Source organism: Panthera onca, chromosome B4 (genome assembly GCF_046562875.1).
Source record: "Panthera onca isolate mPanOnc1 chromosome B4, mPanOnc1 haplotype 2, whole genome shotgun sequence".
In the NCBI taxonomy this organism is placed as follows: domain Eukaryota; kingdom Metazoa; phylum Chordata; class Mammalia; order Carnivora; family Felidae; genus Panthera; species Panthera onca.
In genome coordinates, this window is record NC_138345.1 from 90,245,073 (window position 1) to 90,264,834 (window position 19,762).

The 19,762-nt window shown below is 39.4% G+C and overlaps 1 protein-coding gene across 3 annotated transcripts in view; it reads left to right on the top strand.

Moving 5' to 3' along the window:
• The window catches only part of MSRB3 (methionine sulfoxide reductase B3), a 174,926-nt gene that overhangs the window by 150,603 nt on the left and 4,561 nt on the right, over positions 1–19,762 (top strand). For all 3 annotated transcript variants that reach the window (XM_060657052.3, XM_060657054.3, XM_060657055.3), the window contains exon 6: positions 12,882–12,979. In XM_060657052.3, the coding sequence (XP_060513035.2) occupies positions 12,882–12,979 (98 nt within the window). The remainder of the gene's footprint in view (positions 1–12,881; positions 12,980–19,762) is intronic.

Genomic DNA, 19,762 nt, shown 5'->3' on the forward strand with positions numbered 1-19,762 from the left:
ACAGAATAATATGTCAACCTATAAGCCATGGAATATACTATGGATGTGCTTAGACCTTTATGGAATTTTTCTCATTTGTTTTTTGTTATGGTTGTCCAGGGCCAAATTAAAATATCTATGCAGTACGATACCACTTTAACCAATTTCATCCATCTGAAGTTCAACTTTCTTCACGTGATCACATCTAATTTTTAATGCATTAAGCTTGCCTGTGGTCAGAAGCAAAGCCGTTGAGACTTTCAAATTACAAAGACCACTTGTACCCATGGGTCTTGCTTGGTACAGGACCTTGGCTACATAGAATAGTTTAGTTTCACCTCTCTGAGGGGCTCAAAGAGCTGTTGCTATAAGGGGTATTAAATGAGTTAGAATGTAGGTAGGAATTTTCGATAGAAAACTGTCAGCCAGGTGCCAAAATCATCATTAAATATTAGTAAGTGACCTAGAGATTCTATAAGTAATTCTGTAACAAAGACTTTTGTGACTGTGTCTTTTAAGACAAAACCAAGGATTAGTTTTAAATCCCAGATTTCCAGAGTAACTAGGCATCCTTCTGGGAGCTTCAAATGCATCAGGAACAAAAGAATTCTCTGCCCCCTTGAAGCTTTCATTCTGGTTGGGAGAATACAGACAATAAACAACAACAGGAAATGTAAACAGTAAGTTATAGTGTATTAGAATGTGATTAAATGTATGAAAAAGAAGAGCAGAATAATGAGGATTGAGTGTCGGCAAGTTTTCCCTAAAGGACTTTAAAAAGAACATATAGTTATCAGAGTATGCCTTGGTTTGATGTAGTTTGCTTCGTGCCTTTTTGACGTAATTTATTTAAAAATTTTAACATGCTAGAGAATATACAGTGTTTAATTTCTTAAACTTTGCCATGTGTCTGCTACAAGGGCAAAACATCTTTTGTTGTATAAACAATTATTTTGTTCTAAAATATATGTGTTTAAAAGCTTTCCTTAGTAATCTGTTCTGTTTCAAAATATATTTTTCAGGATGGGTTGTCAGAAATTTAAATTGTAGTAGGTGAACTAAGTTTTGATGCATCATAAAAAGGTGATGTAGACCAGTGAAGGATCATACATTTATGAAAACAAGTATTTTATTCAGATTGTAGTACTTAGAAGTATATAATAGAATAACAATCTAAAGTCTATTCCAAAAGTTAGAGAGGTTTCAGTTAGAGAAAAATATCAGGAGGAAAATTAGATAAGTAAAAGAATTTCAAGACAAGTCTCTCAGAGGAGTTAATCTAACATTTTTTTTTTTATCAGGCACATGTATGTAAGAAAGAAATTATTTGAAAATCTTGATAGGTACTCAACTAAAGAATGTAAGTAATAGTTTTACAGTCCCAAATGATGCTATGTAGTGAATAGACCTAATTCAGGACTGCAGTTGAATGGAACATTATTTCACTTTTAGTCTGGGTTGCATGTCGCTGAGAATAGAATCTGTTATTTCTTTGAATTTCCCCGTCCTATATCCCTCCTGGCATTCTTAAGGTCAGTGAAGCACAGTAAATAATCTTCACTCAGCGAGCAACCCAAATCACCATCTTCCTGTTCGATGTAGCCAATAAATTCTGAGCAAACTCAACTCTCTGTGAAGCTTCCTAATGGATGCCTCACTGGACTGAAGAGCTTTTGGAAGCAAAATAAAATAATCATCTAAAGTTGAATGTTTTTAGATCAAGGTTACTAGGTCAACACTAAATTTAAAACCAGTTTGAGAGACATTTTTTAATGGCACTTAGAAATTATAGTCAAAGGCCAGGTCGTTACATGTGATGTTGCTCAGATCCTTTGATGCTAAAAGTCTACAACTGCCTTATGTGTAAGATACACTTTTTAAAACATTAACTATGATTTAAAGTAGCAAGAGACAGTGTTCAGGCCAGGGAAAATAAAGTCCCCTTCCTCAGCTTTTTGGTCGAAATGGTTTGAGTTCAGTAATTTTATTGAACCTGAAAAAAAATTATTAATAGCTGCCTCCTCAAAGGGAAACAGAGAAGCTTGCCCCTGTCAATTCCTGCTTAGGAGTTTCTGAGTTTTTTGAGATTGCAAGAAAACTGTGGATGAAATCTGTACCAATTAGAGATCTTGTGTGTTTGGAACTATTTAAAAATGCTGTGCAGGGCTCAAAGGAATTAGTCAAGCCTGCTGCAGGACAGCTACATTATTAATCTCCAGAGAGAATAGATACCAGATGTTCACACTGCCCAAAGGACACCTCAGTGTTCTTGACAGTCTTTGGTCATCTTGTCCTTCAAGAGATTCAAATGCCCAACATGATTATGATTGATAAGACGATGTGGTTTCTACAGAAGAAGTTACTGATAATCAGTTTGAAGAAAGACACTATTTTTGGTAGGAAAATAAACAAGATGTTAAATTTGATATTTGTAAAAAATTGCCTAAAGCAAAATAGTAGAAATTCTTTGCCTTTTTAAAAAAATTTCTTTGATTGGCCTAGAGATAGGTGTATCTAAACTAAGTGATGATCTTTTAATAAAGTCCAGTTTTGTTGTTAAGTAATGAAATATGATACATTCTTTATTAATTCATTGAACAAACATTTTTATGAGTGAAGTGTTGAAGATATAGTAGCAAACAAATAAGTAAACAAAAAAGAGCAATCATGGTCTCACGGAGCTTGGGGAAAGAAGCAGGCATTAATCAAAAGTTACCCATATTTATTTAAATAAGTAATTACAAACCGTGATACATGCTTTGAAGAGAAAATATTGGGTGCCGTGAACATGTTTGGCAGGAGAACTTGACCTAGCGTTAAAGTTCTGGATTCCTGTGTTTAATCATATTTGTTGAGCACCTACTGTGTGCCAAAAGGCAAAACAGATTATCATAGCCATTTAAAAGAGTACACTCATCACTCTCAGTTTGGTAGATTGAAAGATATTAGGAACAGCAGCAACAAACCACTTAAAAATAAAGATAAAAAAGATCCCGGAGGTGGAATTTTATTTTAGTCTTTCTTCAAATATGGCTTCTGTTCAATATCCTAAAGAGCATTTGAGTCATGCTTAAGATTTTTAGCATATTACTCATTTTATTGTGCAAATCCCATTAGAAAATACAGTGAAATTTTAAACACCTTAGAAAACACAGAAAGGTGGGAATCGAGCCCCAGTATCCAAGTATGTTAACGTATATATCATTATGCTCTCCTGCTAGTCGTTCACCTCCCATACCTTCCTTCCCTGCCAGGCTCTGTAAAGAGCAGCTTTGTTTAGGTGCCCCACTTCACATAAGATTTTCAGCCCAACAGAGTTGGGCTTCTGTCGGTGCGTTGAAATGGCTCTGCCTAAAGTCCACCAGACTTCCTAATTGTTGAATTCAGCAGTCTCCTCCCTGATCTTATTTGATTTGTCCTTTCGGTAGATTATGTCATTGGCGACTGTCCTCCAACTTGAAACAGTTTTCCCTTATCTGACTCTGTCCTGGTTCCCTTGTCCTCCTCCTATTTCTTGAAATGCTCTCTTTTATTTTCCTTCACTGACTCTTATTCCTCAGTTCACCTTTCAAATACCTGTCTGGCTCTCCCTTATTGCCTCCTGCATATCCTCATCCATAACCTTACTGTCTTCTGTGCTCTGATGACTTTCACATCTGTATCTTTAGCCAGGGTCTCACTTCTGAGCCCACATCTCCCTAAGCCGCCTAGATAGTTCCACACTAAACTGATTTTCTTATTTTCCCTGGAACATGTATGACTAGCATGATCCAGCTAGTCATACAAGCAGGAAACCTAGTAGTAATTCGACCCTACTCTTCTTCACTCCCCAGCAGGTACCACCCAAATCAGTGAATTGTGGTCTCTTAATCTCTCTATAATTTCTCACCTGCTGTCCAGTCCCATTGCAAATGCTTTCATTTAGAGCTTCATCGCTTCTGTTCCCACACAGTCTTGCATTTGATGTACCTGTTTTCGCCTTCTTACCCCCACCCTCAGTCTGCTTCCTAAAGAGCCATCTTCCTAAAGTATCAGTCTGCTTATGTTACTAGACTGTTTCAGGTGACCCAGTCATCATGCCATTTAACATGTTCCTGACATTCAAAATGCCACTGCCACTTAGAACTACACAACAGGGTTACTTGACAAGATGAAAAAGCAAGGCAATCAGTAACCAAAATAAAATGAATGCTTGAAAATGCATTTGAGCATTTTGTATCTTCATGAATTTTTAGAGTCTGTAGATCTATGCTATTTTTTATATTCTAAACTTCCTGTTTTTCAAGAGAAGTGTTTTAAGTATTATTTTTATTTGAGGTACTGCTTAATAAAGCTGAATGAAGCATGGGAGAATGTTTAACAAAACCGATGGTTTTCTTTTTGTCCTAATTGCTGTTGAACCATTTTCTTGACTAGAATAGTTTGCCTCTTGAGACTCACTGCTTGTTTGCAGTAATAAAATCATGTCATCAGCACATAGGGGGATACTTGTCTTTATATTTGCAGTGGCAAGAGGGCGGAAATAGAATACATCCTCACACCGTAAGGAACGACCAAGTATAGAGTTGAATAGTGTTCTATAAAGTTTTTTCCACCGAACCAGCTCCAGGACGAGACAGTCCTGGCCTGCTGCAGTTCTAACTCAGAGGGCATTGCAGACGTCATCCTCTCATGCAGTGAGTCCAGAATCACTTTGTAGCCAGCGTCAAGTCTGAGCCAGTTAAAGCTGCTAAACCTTACATTGATTTTGGGTTAGTAAGGCAAAAAATAATATAATGGTGGTTAGTAGAAAAATTATGATGCCTGAAATCTGTTGCTTCTCCCCATAAAATATTAGATCAAGAGACCAAAATCTGCAGTTTATTAAAAAGAAATCTCGGCTTCTTGTTCAAGATGATAGACTGAGCATACATGTTCGTTACCCTCTCTCCCAGGAGAACCCTATAAAGTGAGCCTAAGGAAAAGACAAAGAAAGAGGAGGAGGAGGCATAAAAGAAGAAGAACCCCACTGCAAAGAGAATCGGAGTAGGGGTGGGGTGTTGAGCAGACAAAAATTTTAACCAATTTTTTCCAAGAAAAAAATGGCTGGCAATGCATTATTGGGCATGACTGATTAAAGAAAGCAGCAGCCCAAAATACGTACAGGACTTACGGCCCAGGTGCCCAGCAGAATTACGGAGAGGCTCAGAGTCAAGAACAAATTGTCAAGAGCAAAATGGGGGGCTGACAACAAGTTGTTTACCTGAAAGTCTAAAGAACAGCTGGACCAGTTTTACAGCTTTCTCACTTTCATAGTTAGAATGGCAGATCATCAATTACCCACAGGAGGGGAAAAAAACAAACAAACCTGGAAGACTGCTCTCTAAAGATATTAAACAGCCTGTCTGGGAGAGTTGGGACTGCTCGTGCGGTGTTGTGCTCCAGAGTGAGCCATTCCCCAGACAGGTATTCAGGGAACTCTGGGACATACCCTTGTCCCTCAGCAAGAGACAACAGTGTCCCCAGAGCTCCCCATCAGCTTTTCTGTTCAGGGCTAAGAGCTAGTCAGGAAACAAACCTGTACTGTACCTGATAGCAGAGGAAGCGTATGTCCGCTGCATGGGACAACTGACCCAGACCTCCATTCTTAAATAGAAACGGTCGAACGAAGAAAACCAACAGCAAGAAAGACAAAAACCAAGAAAAAGAGAACAAATGCCCCCAGAGGAAGCAGAGATATTTTAGAGAGTAATAGAAACACCAAAATTACAACAATTCTCTGATTCATATTCTCAGAGGTATTTGAAATCTTTCACTTATAAAATAAGAAGATGATGTTGTTTAAAAAAAAAAAAAAAAGACCAAAAAACCAAAACTAGAGACCAGGAATAATGGTCTCTATTATTATGTGGTCTCTATAAAATATGTGGCCAAAAGATACCTATGATGCAGTGTCATTCATGTGGCTTTTTAAAAATTTAAAACATTGTATATTGCTTATGAATATAGACATATGTAGAAAATGAATCAAAGGAAGTGTGGGAATGGTACGTAAACAATTATCTCTGGGGCACCAGCAAGTGTGAGGGTAGAGGAGAAGGCTGGAGGCAGATCTGGCTGTAACTGTAACATTTTATTTTGTTAGAAAAAGCTGAAGCAAATACAGAAAAAATATTATATGTTAAATTTGGGTAGTTAATATCTGTTAAACATGGATGCCTATATATCCTAAATGTTTTTGCATATGGTTGCATGGTTGAAATATTTCTAATTAAAATTTGAAAATTAAAATATTGAATTATAGAGCATATTTGTACAATTGTGTAGGAAAGTCATCCAAACGAAAAAGAAAAGAAAACGTGACATGCCTTTTAATAGTGATGCAGTATAAAAAAAGGGAAATCTGTCTGACTTTAGGCAGCCTGGGGTTATGCCAGTTGGATCATTGGAGAGGGGATCTAATCCCAGCACTCTTTAGTTGTGCAGTAAGCACCACATATATAGCCATAATAATACTAACCCTGTTTACTAGTTTTCAACTCTCAGAACCAATCTATAGAAAAGCATAGAAGACTTCATTACGGCTGAGCATTGGAATGGGGAGGAAAAGGTAGAAGGAGGGTCAGGGGGCTAAGGCCATCTTAGAGAGTGAAGAGTCAGACGATACTAAGCTATAGGATAGTCATGCATTCATTTGTTCATCTGTCAGATAGTTTTGGAACACCTTTTATGTCACGGGCGCCGTTTTAGGTGATTGGCAATACATGGGTGGACAAAACTGACAAATTCTCTGCTCTTATTGAACTTACATTCTAGTTCAAGAGGAAGACATTAAGCAAAGTTTTAAAAGAATTAAAAATAATACAACTATCAGAAATTGCAAGGGGGAAGGGAGGGGAGATTGGTGGAAGTATGAATACTCTATCTTCATCATTGACAGGAGGGAATCAATTTATAATGTCAAAATAGCCCTGTCCAATGGTGGGAATTTCTATATCTGTGGAAATGAGGTTGGAAATGTTCTATGTCTGTACCTGTGTTGTCCAGTATAGTAGCCATGTTAACGACATGTAACTGTTGACCACTTGAAATATGGCTAGCATGACTGAAGAACTGAAATTTTATTTAATCTTAATTGGTTTAAATTTAAGTTGCAACATGTGGCTGGTAGCTTCTGTATTGGACAGCATGGATTGAAAATGAAGGCATTAAGGTAGCAGCATAAGCTTATTTTTTAGAATTAAACCTAACACCTGTTAAACATGGTTGTTTGCAGGGGTGGGGTGAATTGAAAGGGAATATTTCACTAAGAGTCACCTTGCACTATTTGATATTCTACTACATACATACATTTGGTTGACTACTACTTAAACTTTTGGGTCTTTGAGGGGGAATAGAGAACCAACATTTAAAGATGAGATAGAAGTTAACGTTTGACGTGTCAATTGAAGTGAATAGCTGGGCAAGAATCAGAACTCTAAACTTCAAACGGTTCTCGTTAGCAGGGCATCTTCGTACAGAGTTGTATTATTTGGCTTGAGGTAGCTAATTAGGGAAATCGTGGTCAGTGAGGTTAACAGATTCTGGCTTCAGAGATACTAAAGGCTACAAATTGTGAAATATGGTCCTAGAATTATAGAGCTTTGGGAATCGGTACATACAGAAAAAATACAGATCTGTAAGTGTCCGCTGTGTCTCACCAAAACCGTGCTCAAATATTTATCATTTTTTTTAAAGAGGCATTTTTAAAAAATTTTTTTTAACGTTTATTTATTTTTAAGACAGAGAGAGACAGAGCATGAAAGGGGGAGGGTCGGAGAGAGGGAGACACAGAATCTGAAACAGGCTCCAGGCTCTGAGCTGTCAGCACAGAGCCCAACACGGGGCTCGAACTCACGGACCGCGAGATCATGACCTGAGCCGAAGTCGGACGCTTAACCGACTGACCTACCCAGGTGCCCCTCAAATATTTATCATTATTAAAACATCATCTAAGCCCAGCTGAGATTTATTGTGTCCAAGCTGATTTTGCACTTGAAGATAATGAAATATTTGGAATTACATTTCAGTGTAATGAATTCTTGGTCATGGGTAGTTTCTGTTGTGTTCTGTTGCTGGGTCATGCAGCTAACTTACTGAGGTTTCTCATTTTTATTTGAGGGTTGGGGGAAGATATGGGGAACACGGCAGCTGTATAGCAATCCTTGTTAAATTAAGAGTAGAGGTAGGAGGACCCCATTTTCTAGACGTGGTACAGATGGGGTTGGCTTCAACTTGTTTATAGTGTGTTGCTGGTTTTGACAACTCGTTTCAAAGATTTTTGAAAGGGAGGAGGAAAAGGTTTGCATGGAGCGATGAGAAAGCTTTTCTCAGGAGGCAGTTAGAACAAAACACAACTCGTCAGTAGAACACCACTGTGGAAAGCTATGTCACTATTCAGGGATGGGTTCAAGTAGACTCTGAGCAGCTTCGGTGAGCCACATTCTGAGTCCGAAGGAAAACTTCTTTTTACTGCAGTCTTAAAAAAAAAAATCCATTCTAATGTAGATGGTAGCAAGCCCCAAGGATCTTCCATTAAACTGAATCCCTTGCTCTTCTATTTGAGATGTAAATGAACATATCCTGGATTTGCTTCCTATTATGCCAGTACTGTGAAGTTATGTGTGCAGATTAATGTGGCCTGCTGGCTGGTCACACTGAAGCAGGACTGCCTACAGACCGCCTTGGCTGATTTAGTTGTGGTACTTGTATCTGTATGCTGTCAGGAGGCGAGAAGTCTTTGAGGGGAGAATCTATTTATTGAATAGAGGACGTTCCTGGTGATAACAGGCTAATATCTAAAAAGTACAGTGTATACTTTTAGAAATAAAATGATAATACACCCAAATCCAACCTCATCAAATAGAAACAAAGGGATGTGTTGGGGGTGGGGCGAACCAACTGTTTATACAGGTTTTCAAATGACTGTTCTTGTAAAAAGTGCATGGAATGCATCCAAAACAAATAATGTTTTGTTAGATGAGAAGACCAAAAGGGAAATCCTAGAGAAAGGAGAATGGATGATCTTTCTTTAATGTCAAAACTGACATAAACACACCCCCCTCCCCCTTTTGCTCAAGATAATTTTCTCAACAAGACCCAGATTGCTTCAGTCTTGCCTATCACCCTTTGAAGCACTTTCCTTATTATTAGGAGTGGGGGCAGGGTTTCCTTTGAGGATTTTTGCAGCAGTGAAGAGTTCCTCCTTTAAATACTTTCACATGATGAGGGAATTCCGCTTTCAAAGTGCTGTCATCTCTGTGGCTTCTCTGCCATGAGACAATTTATTCTTGGGTAAAGGTCCTTCTTAGTTTGATTGTCAATAAGGACTTACTTTTCTGATGGATTCTCCTTCTGTAGAGCTCCGCTTTTTCTGGGAGACCTAGCGAAAGAATTCAGTGTTCTCCTGTGTTGACCTTAATGAACTTGGCCATGATTCTCTTTTGAAATGTGTTCCGCCACACTGGGTTATTTATAGTCTTCAACATAGTTGCCCTTGTCAGTCTCCACTAATGAAGATTTGAATGACGTATCAAACGTTCCATCTTGAAAACTGCATTTCTTCTACAGCGCAAAGAGACACTAAATTTTGGGGAGTTTTGAAAAAAAATTTTTTTTGTTTGGTTTTTTTAATGTCTCTTCTGATGTTTAAACAATGCCATGAGAAATAATTAATACACTATTCAGGTGTCAACAATTTTCCCAGAAACACTGAAATCTTTTGAGAGCCTCTACTCTGTGTCACTATACCTCATCCTTGTCTAATCTTGAATACGGTTTTCTGGAAAATTCTATAAATATTTAATTCATGGAGACAAAATGTATAGCTGTGTGGTTTAATAGCTCATTCATTCAAAAGCAGTTCCTTTCCCTCTCCAAAATTTTAATAGGCAATGATTCACAGTTGTTAGGAAAGAATTAGAATTAAGAAACCCCCAAATAGGATCGACAGCGTTCTCAATATTATTACATAAAGTGAGCTTCTAAGTATTTGCAGTTGTTTTAGATAAATGAATAAAAAGTTACCCATGTCCCAAACTAGGTTACACATTTGTGCCATTATTCTTGGACTTTCTCCTGGAACAGTTTGGTTGTTAGTGACAGAATCGGTGTTGTGTAGGGTGCATTCATTATCCACTTCAACCTAGAAGCTCCTGAGTGGCACGACGTTAACTACCATCCAGTCTTAAAACCTGCAGCCTCCTTCCTGTTGGAGTATTGAAGTGAATGATGTCTTGGCCTTTTGTGGATGAAGAAAGTGGAACATGAGAAGAGAACCCTAGACCAGAGTCAGAATACACAGATTCTAGCTTTGGCCCCTGCCACTATCGGCAAGTACCGTGTCCTTTTGCTCCCTCTCCCGCCTCTCCCCACAAAAACTTCTGTTTAAGCCAGTGACCTAGATGATCTTCATGGATTTACCATCCTAAATAAATAATAAGCTCCCTCTACCTATAAAGAGAGGCTTAATTATGATGTTTGAGCCAAGTTGTTTACTCCACTGAAAAAACAGCATTCTTATTTCTTAATCTAGCCTGTAAAAAAGGAATGTGATTATATTTTCTCTCTCCTGTGGGACTCTGTAATGTACCATAAATATTCACCCCATTTTCTTATTTGTACAGACTCTGCCTTCTAAGTGTTCACCATCTAGTCAGAGAGGAAAGCATGAAAACAAATACGTCAAAAATCCAGTATGATCAGTAGAAGAAGATAAGTGTATATAAGATGAAGAGGCGGGGCACCTGGATAGCTCAGTCAGTTAAGCGTCCAACTTCGGCTCAGGTCATGATCTCACAGTTTGTGAGTTCGAACCCCACATCGGACTCTCTGCTGTCAGCACAGAGCCCACTTCAGATCCTCTGTCTCCCCCTCTCTCTGCCCCTGCCCCACTGGTGTGCTCTCTCTCTCTCTCTCTCAAAATTGAATAAACATTTTAAAAACTGAAGAGGTGGGGCGCCTGGGTGGCGCAGTCGGTTAAGCGTCCGACTTCAGCCAGGTCACGATCTCGCGGTCCGTGAGTTCGAGCCCCGCGTCAGGCTCTGGGCTGATGGCTCGGAGCCTGGAGCCTGTTTCCGATTCTGTGTCTCCCTCTCTCTCTGCCCCTCCCCCGTTCATGCTCTGTCTCTCTCTGTCCCAAAAATAAAAAAAAAAAAAAAAAAAAAAAAACTGAAGAGGTAACTTGGGAGGGGGAAGTGTATATATTTTATGTACATTTCTCCAGACCTATTTTGAATCCTAGAAATAGGAAAATGTATGTGTGTTGGGGGTAGCTTTATGGTAAATTCATGACGACAACAACATTGCTAACTCTTTATCTGTTTCCCACTGAATCAAACATGTCCCTCCACGATATTAGTTGCCATAAAACTGCGGTCGAATGAGTGGTATGTAGCCTGGGAGGTTAAAAAACATAGAATGTTCTCTTCTTTCTTTTCACAGCTAAGTTATTTTCCAATGTCTTCAAACACCGCCTTTAAACCTCTCGTTGCTAGCTATTGGCACCTCTGCCATTGAACAAGAAGAAGACTTAAAGGTTTCCAGTAGTCATTATAAACCAAAACCCATAGCCTAGAGTAAGTTGAGATTCTCTTTAGAATTTAGAGAACGGGAAGAAAAAGTTGTCCTGAGAATACTGATGTGTCTTGGCATAATGGCTTTCTGAGGAGTGCTATCATATCTGGAAAGTTAAGGTTTTTCTGGCGATTTGCAGCAATCTTGAACTCAGATCAAGGAATTGGAAAGTGTTGGTGCTGTTAAACCCAGCATCAACTGTGAAAGCTGTACTGTTGCATGGTGGGGGATGGGGAGCTTGGGGGGAGCTTCTTATAAAAACTTGGCCTGAGCTAATTTGTTTTGTTTGAAACTGGAAATCATATTGTTGAAGTCTGCATTCTGTTTTCGTTCAGTTGTTGTATTAACACAAAGCACCGTGTTTTTAAAGGGCCTCCTCCTTTCTGCAGGAATAAATTTGGCTTCTGAAAGAGAAAAAAAAAATGTACCAGCAGTTCAGCAACATTGCACCTCTTCCATCATTTTGGGCTTCAGCTCAGTAACTCCAGACAAATTTTCTGGAAATATGTAAAAACAGGCCTATAGGTACTGAACATAAAAATCCTGACTGTACACTCATAAACATTTGTACAATCTTAAGGCCCTTATCACTGAGTTTCTTAAAGCAGTGTGCATATTTTAAAAATCATGAGAATAAATGAAAATTGGAACAAGATGCTATTTGAGAGAAGATGCACCCTAGAGATGCCTGAAGAACACTGCTCTCTGACTTTTTTCTAGGAAGTGAGCAAGCCTCTTGCCCATAAAATAGGTAGAAGCTGTGATTTCCAGATACCTCTGTCCCAAGAAATTAGATAAAGATGGAAACTGTGGAATACCATTTTGTAAATATTTTAACCATACAAACTAAGTACTAAAAAAGAATGCTTCCTAAAAAGGCACAGAATAGTCCAAAAGTTAACAGCCAGAACAATTGGATTGTGTTTTGGAAAATGTCACACCGTAAGACCCATCATGAGTGCCCAGTGACTCTGAAGAAGAGAGACAAGACAAAGTGGCAAGAGACAGCTTTATAAATTCAGGAATGCTCCAAAAAACTACTGGATGGGCTAAGAATGCTTCTTGAAACATAAAATCCCAATGCAACTGTAATCTGAATGTGAGGAAAAGGTTATTCTTAAAAAATAGTTGCACTCTTAGGAAATACGTTATCCTTCAGCTTTTGACTTTTTTTTTTCAGGTTGAAAAAGTTCACATGATTCATATACTAAAGATTGTCTTTTTTTGCACAGTAATTCTTTAAAACTGTATTCTAACCCAAGGCTGTGTATCTCTCCTCTCTGTTTTGCTCTTGTGCTGCTCTGCCCCAGGTTGGCCTTCCTTCCACGATGTGATCAGTTCTGACGCAATCACGTTCACGGATGACTTTTCCTACGGGATGCACAGGGTGGAAACAAGCTGCTCTCAGGTCAGTTAACCCCACCTGAAAAGCCAGTATGCTGTCCACTCTGCACTGAAAACACTTTCAGGACCCCTGGTTGTGCTAAATATAGCAACTGAGGCCAAGTGACCGATCACAACACCGACAGAGGAGCGCAATGAAGTCTCTACAACGTCTTAATGATATCTCGGTCTTCAGGTATTTAGCAAGTCCAGTTAAATGCCAGTCATTGGCTTCAACACTATTTAAAAAAACCCCAAAACATTGGTAGGGAAAATCGTCTTCAGTTGACTCAGTGCACTGGGAAATGGGCTATTCTTAGGGCATATGAAGATTTCACTATGTGGCTTTATATAATCTGATGTTAGGTAATAGCCCTCTCTCTGCAGTTCTGTGCACCCGTTCAGTTGTAATACTTCTAATGGTAATGATCCAAACGTGGTCAGTAAAGACCCCAGAAACAGCTTTCCCTGTGTGGGTGAGAGGTAGGAGGTTGGGGAATGGCAGTGGGAAGAGGAAGTTCCGTGGTAGGCTGTAAGAAGCCAGAGCGAGGATACGTGATAAGGTCATGCCTTCTCTACTTCTCTTAATAGATAGACCTCTCTTCGTTTCCCAAGGATGTTCTAATTAGTTCCTATCACTCTTCTCTACTCAGATTAGGACTGGCTCTAAGGGAGAAAATGAGCATGTGTTGAGGAGGCAAAAATAGTTAATCTCTCACAATCAAGGGACTTGAACTCATAGAGTATTTTGTATTTAAACCCAGAGACATAGCCAGGACCGTCTGTACACAGAATAGGAGCAACTGACCATTCTACTCTAGAGTAGAAAGTACTGTTCTAGTCTGCTTTAAATAAGTGAAATGTAAAGTCTGAGTATTGTGGCACTGAAATTCATTGGTACTACCTAGTATTTTGTTGGGGGATGTCAGTTGTGCATGTCAGAGGTAAAGGGGGCACCATCAGGCAGCTGAAATAGCAAAGCGATTGCCACGTGGGCCTCCCTCGACATTCTTCTACCTGCCCTTTAACCCCCTTCATCAAGCACAAGGGTTTTAGGGAGTAGGTGGCATATTTACTACCAAGCAGGGAGGGGGACTGGTTAGAACCTAACCATCTGATGAATTTGTACTTTCTTTTTTTAAAAAAATAAAGCTGGCAAGTTTACTGTCTTCTAACTACGAAGACCACTCTCTCCCTTGAAAAACAGACTTCTTATTTTATCTAAGTCATATTTTCAGCTCACTCTTATTTCTAAGATCTAAGTCTCTGAGGGCGATAGTGGAACTTTCTGATCCTGGGTCTCACCCCCAGAGATTCTAGTTTAGTTGGCTTGTGTGAGGCCTGCCTATCGGCGTTTTTAAAAGCTGCCCTGGTTAATGCTCACAAGAACCTTGTGAAGTAGATACTCTTATTCTTTCTTACATTTGAAGTTGAGAAAACTGAGGCACAAAGAGGGCAGTTATGCTGGTGTAAATCTACATAGATTTAAGCAGCAGAACTGAGACTCAGATTTGGGCATCTAGCTCCAGGGCTCTACGGTGCTTAGACAGGCAGGCAGGGAGGTAGGTATACAGATAGATAGGCCAGGCAGAAAGAGTCACATTAAAAAAAAAATTCTGTGATCTCCAGCAGTTAGTTTAATTCAACTCAGTTTTGAATTCAATTGAATTTTAACTGATGTGTTTATAACGGCCACAAAAACTAATTATGATTATTTCTCCAGGATTCTGAAATATTCGACAAAAAAGGAACTGGATAGGGTGGTATATAGTAGTGTATAACTTAGGTATATGTAGCACTTAATAAACCTCTTGTAAGACTCACAGTTGTTGTTGTTGTTGTTGTTGTTGTTGTTGTTGTTTTAAGCTACCTTAAAGGCTCTTATGTGACTGCTACTCTCCTTTTTCCTCAGAACCCACTTTCAAACATTGAGTCCTATGAAAACCAAGTAAAAAAGGCACAGAAAAAGGGAGGCATAAGATAATAACTTTCCTTATGCCCTATTCTCTAATGTCTCTGTGACTAATTCTTAAAATTCACAGTTAGAAAAACTTCCTCCTTTCTCTGTGCCAACCACAGAGATAATATTAGTACTGGCCAAGAAAAAAAACATTATGAATCTGTTCTACGGTGACCAAAGACAGATGAAACCTACAAACCGCCCAAATCAGGCAACATTAATAAAAAATATTAAGCCCCTCCAGGCCCAGCTCCCAGCCCTTCGGTCAAAGGCGTTGGTGACTGTCACTGTACCTTTGGGTCCTTTCCCAGCGGGTGAGGAACTGACACTGAGCTAGCTATTCCTTTCGGCTTCTTTACCCACTGCTTTTACTTCTCATATTTGGAAAATGTTTGATTCTTTCTTAAAGTCTTACATTTAAAGGGAAGAGGGAGGGAAATTTGTTCTATTAAGGCATGTGTAAAACCACATGCTTTGGGAAGTAAGTTTCATGGAGAAAATAATCGGCTTCCAGCACTAAAGAATGATATGTTTGCCAGATTCTTCTCCATGGGGGCAGAGTGGGAGATGTCTGCCTCACGAGTGCAGTAATAGCTCACTGAATTCAAGTGTGCTGGGTGTCTTTCTTTCTTTTAATGTGTGTTTCATTCACACATTTATTTTCTTTTTGTTCTACCTTTTTATTTAGTATTTTTCTTTTCCATTTTCTCATTCATCCTTTTTATCTTGGCTTGGAAAAAAGTAACTGATTGATTGGTTTCCATACCAGAGTAATCACTTGCATTTTATTTCCTAGTTTCTCATTCTTACCACTAGTTTTCATCATCAGTTTATCTTTTCTTAAACTTTCTGTTCTTTCGGTTTACATAGCCTTTCCCCCTACTCACACTCTTCCCATCATTGTTGGGGGAAGTGGGGTAGGAAACCTATCTGATTTGCTTCTCCTCTTTCTAAAATTCTTGTTACATTTTGAGTTCACGTGGCTGGTCCTTACTCTGAACTGAATTCACTGATGGGGTTCACAAGAAGACTGTCTTACTGCCATGTTATACAAATGGACTGAGATTCCATGGGCAAAACCAGTATGCTTAACCTGCTTGCTGGGCAGTATGGCATTTTTTTGTTTGTTTGTTTTGGTTTATTGGCCCCTAATTCTAACCTTAGTACTTAGGATTCTTCTTCTTTCTTTTGTTTTTTAAAATTGTGACATGGATCTTGCTATGCAGCGAATTAGGCCTTACATATATGGGTAGGAATTGTAAACATGTTGGGAGCCATAACTTTTTATACCACGCTATAGTTTTTCCGTGTGTCCTGTGACTTCTTTGGTAATAATATCTTAGTAAGATTTTACTGGGAAAATTAAGATTGATTCAGTACTGTCATCACTTTTCAGAGAAACCTTGCAGTCAGGTCCTTCTAAAAGAATTGCTCCGTAAGAAACCTAGCACACTGCCTGATCTTTGAGTTAACAGAGCAGAAAACAAGCAAGGGTGGTAGAGATTCTTCACTGCCTTCTGTTAGGATTCCTGCTTGTGGAGGAAATAGGTTGCCTGGCTACATTCTGATTTTTGTTGCAACCATATTTGTTTTCTTTTACTATTTTACCTACTGAATTGTATTCTAGTTGTCTCTTTCAAAGAGGGTCTTTATCTTAAATCTGCACATTTTAGTGGGCATGTGTCTCTTCTTCCTTGCTGTGGCAATTTTCAGCAAATTTTCAGTTTTAAAGAATTCTTAAAAATGTTACTGAATTTACATTTTTCAGCTAGTGATAAAATATGTTGTGTCTATCCCAGTTTCACTGACGACTATGAATAATTGTTTGACAGTTTCTCCCTAGTCCCCCACCCCCAGCCTGTTAAGCAGTGCTTTGTCAGGAGTTTAAATTCAGTGCAAAGAGGTAAGAGTTGCATGGTTTAAGCTGTAGTGCAGAGGAGTAAGTCCCTCCTGGTGACACTTGGGGAATTCTCCCTTCTTTAGACCCAAATTCTACATGTGCAGCAAATGGGCGACCAGTAAATCACCGAACTTTTCGTTATCATCCTTAAGGAAGCCATCAGATTCCTGGAGTTTACCTACGTTGGAGTCCATTTATGACTGCTGCTGTTACTGCTGGAATCTATGGTAGAGTCCCTTAAGTTTGTTTTCGATCATCCTTAATTTGTTCTAAGGCAGCCAAAGCAACAGAAAGGTAAATATCCACCAATACAGAGTATTTTTCGAAAGTTAAACAGTTTTTGGTAAAACCCCAAGCCTTATTAATCTTTTGCAGATGACAACTCATATATTGCTGATGATTAAAGATACCCATGTGTTACAATAGGGTTTCAGACTCACAGCCCATCTCTCTTTTTCTTGATCTTTCAGTAAAATCATAATGCTAGACTGGTGACTTCACAATCATTTCCTTGGCAAAAGATTAATATCACAAGCACAGAGGAAAAGAGCCCTACTTACACACAAGTGTCTTCAATAACGGTGGGAGAAAACAGGATACTACTGGCAAAGTAAATTGCTTTTCTTCTTAAACTCTTTTCTCCTTCTCATCCTGCCCCATGTGCCCAAGTGTAAAAGCCCTGCTTTGAAACTGCTTCATCTTGTAGATCAAACACTTAAGAGAAAATGACAATAATAAAGCCCAAAACATCCTAGGAATAGCTAGGAGAAAACCCTCTAGGACAGTTGGAAATACATCAGTGCGCAAATATGTAACTGTGTTGAATGCACTATTTGTGTTTCTTATGCATACAATTGGGAGTTGCGATCAGATTTTAAGGAATTATGTTAAATTTGATGTTCCCTTTGTGTGTGTGTGTGTGTGTGTGTGTGTGTGTGTGTGTGGTGGGGTCCCCTTTGCCTCGGTTCTCCCTAGGTTCTTTAGTTGCCAGCTTTTCTGAGTGGGAGGCTTCGGTGATAAAGGATTCCTTTGGGAATTTGAAATTTTTCTTTTGAACAATTATCTCCTGTGTTTTTCAGAACTCGAGCTAGAATATTCAGTTGTAGTTTGTATTTTACCTATAAAATAAATGCATAACCACTTTAAAACAACTTTCAAAGTGCACACTAAAGATTTTACCCTGAAATAAATCATTAACAGCAGGTCTCACAGATTTCTTCATTGGGCAGCCAGTTTGTTTCAGTTACAACCAGGTGTGCTGAGATCCCAACACATTGCCAGTTGGCTGGGGCTGGGGAGGCAGAGCTCGAAGGCGGCTAAAGAAACAATGCATCACTGACAACTTCCATTCATCATCCCAGCCTTCGGCCAGGGGTAGAAGCTGGAAAGAATGGGCTCCATGTGCGCTCCCCTCAGGGAGGAACCTTCGGGCCTAAGGCACTTTTAAAAGAAACCCGCTCATACCCTTCTATGGGAGACTGGGTGTACCTGGGAGAAAGCAGAAATGGCGCTGTGTTAGGCTTCCTGCAGACAAATGGCGCTGCAGCCTTGCAGGCATCGGAGCGGGCAGGTACGTCGTATAAACGACCACCTGGCCATGTTTGCAAATGCCGCTCCTCCCTCAGTTTTCTGAGCCCGGTGTGAATCTTCCAGAACACCCTGTGGCAAGCATGATGAAGCTATCACTGTGGTGTTTAGGGGACTCCCACCTTTTCTGAGGATTTCCCTACCCCCTCCCCAACCCATAGAGTTGTCCGCAAACCATTTTTGTTGCCTTTTTCTTTTCTGACTGTAAGTTCTCTTCCTCACCCCCCTCCGTCTTCATTTTGGATTAAGGACATCTAGAATCTGTGTTTCTCTTTCTGTGTAACCAAAACACCGGTTCCAGATTTAGCAAAAGAAACTGCAGACCAATGGCCAACTCATTTCAGTAGATTCAATTACTCTAATTTGGAGTTTTTCAAGACGATTTGGGAAGTGAAGACCATATAAACACTCCTGCATAGCTTCAAGTCTATCCTTGCGGTGCTTTATTTTTAGAGTAAGGTAAACAGAACCATTTTCTAAATATGCCCAAGAGAGGATTAATAAAGGTAATATCATTTATTTTGCCAGAGAGCTGTATTCTCTCATTAAGAGACAAAACCAGAAAACCTATTGGAGGCTCTTATGTGAAAAGTCCGCCTCTCAGATGCCAAGTGATCAAAGTGCCAGAGCTGTGTGTGAGATCAGTAATTGTGCACACATACTGGTCACCGAGAGCACCAGTTCCTACTCTTGGCCTGCACACTGACTGCTCTGGCAGGCAGAAATAGGTGTTTTCCTGCATCCATTGGGTAAGCATATGGATTTTTACTGGTGCATCTTAGCTGCTGGTGCCTGAAAGTTTGGCCTCAATTGTTTATAGAAAGGAAAAGCAATCTGAGCTGTCAGCCTTGATATTACCTAAACCTGCATAGAATGCGGTAAAATAGTGCAAGATTTGTTTTTTAGGCCTGTTTCATATTTTCCAGGCAATAGATCAAATCAGTTCAGGGTTCATTTTTAGTTCTTTAATAAGCTGACACAGTATGTTGGCAGTAAAATAAGAATGCACTTTTAACATGGAAGTGCCATATAGTCAAAGTTGCTATTTGTGCTATTTATTAATAACTAGAGAACCCCCGAGATTTGAGTGTAGCACTTTGAGTAGAGAAACTGAGATTCTAGTTCTTTACATCGTAATGAGCACCGTCCTTCACTTCTCTCTCATCATCTCCATTTGGGCCATTAGCCCAACTCCCGTGTCAATTCCTACTTTCTCTCCCTATAATTGATAAGTATTGTGCACACCAAACAAGCACAATGAGAGGAATTAATAAATCACCTTATAGGCCTTTTCTCTCCCGTTCTTCCCTAAATCTTGACTCTGCCATCTGCTTGAAATGTTCCTCGAGACACCCACTGCT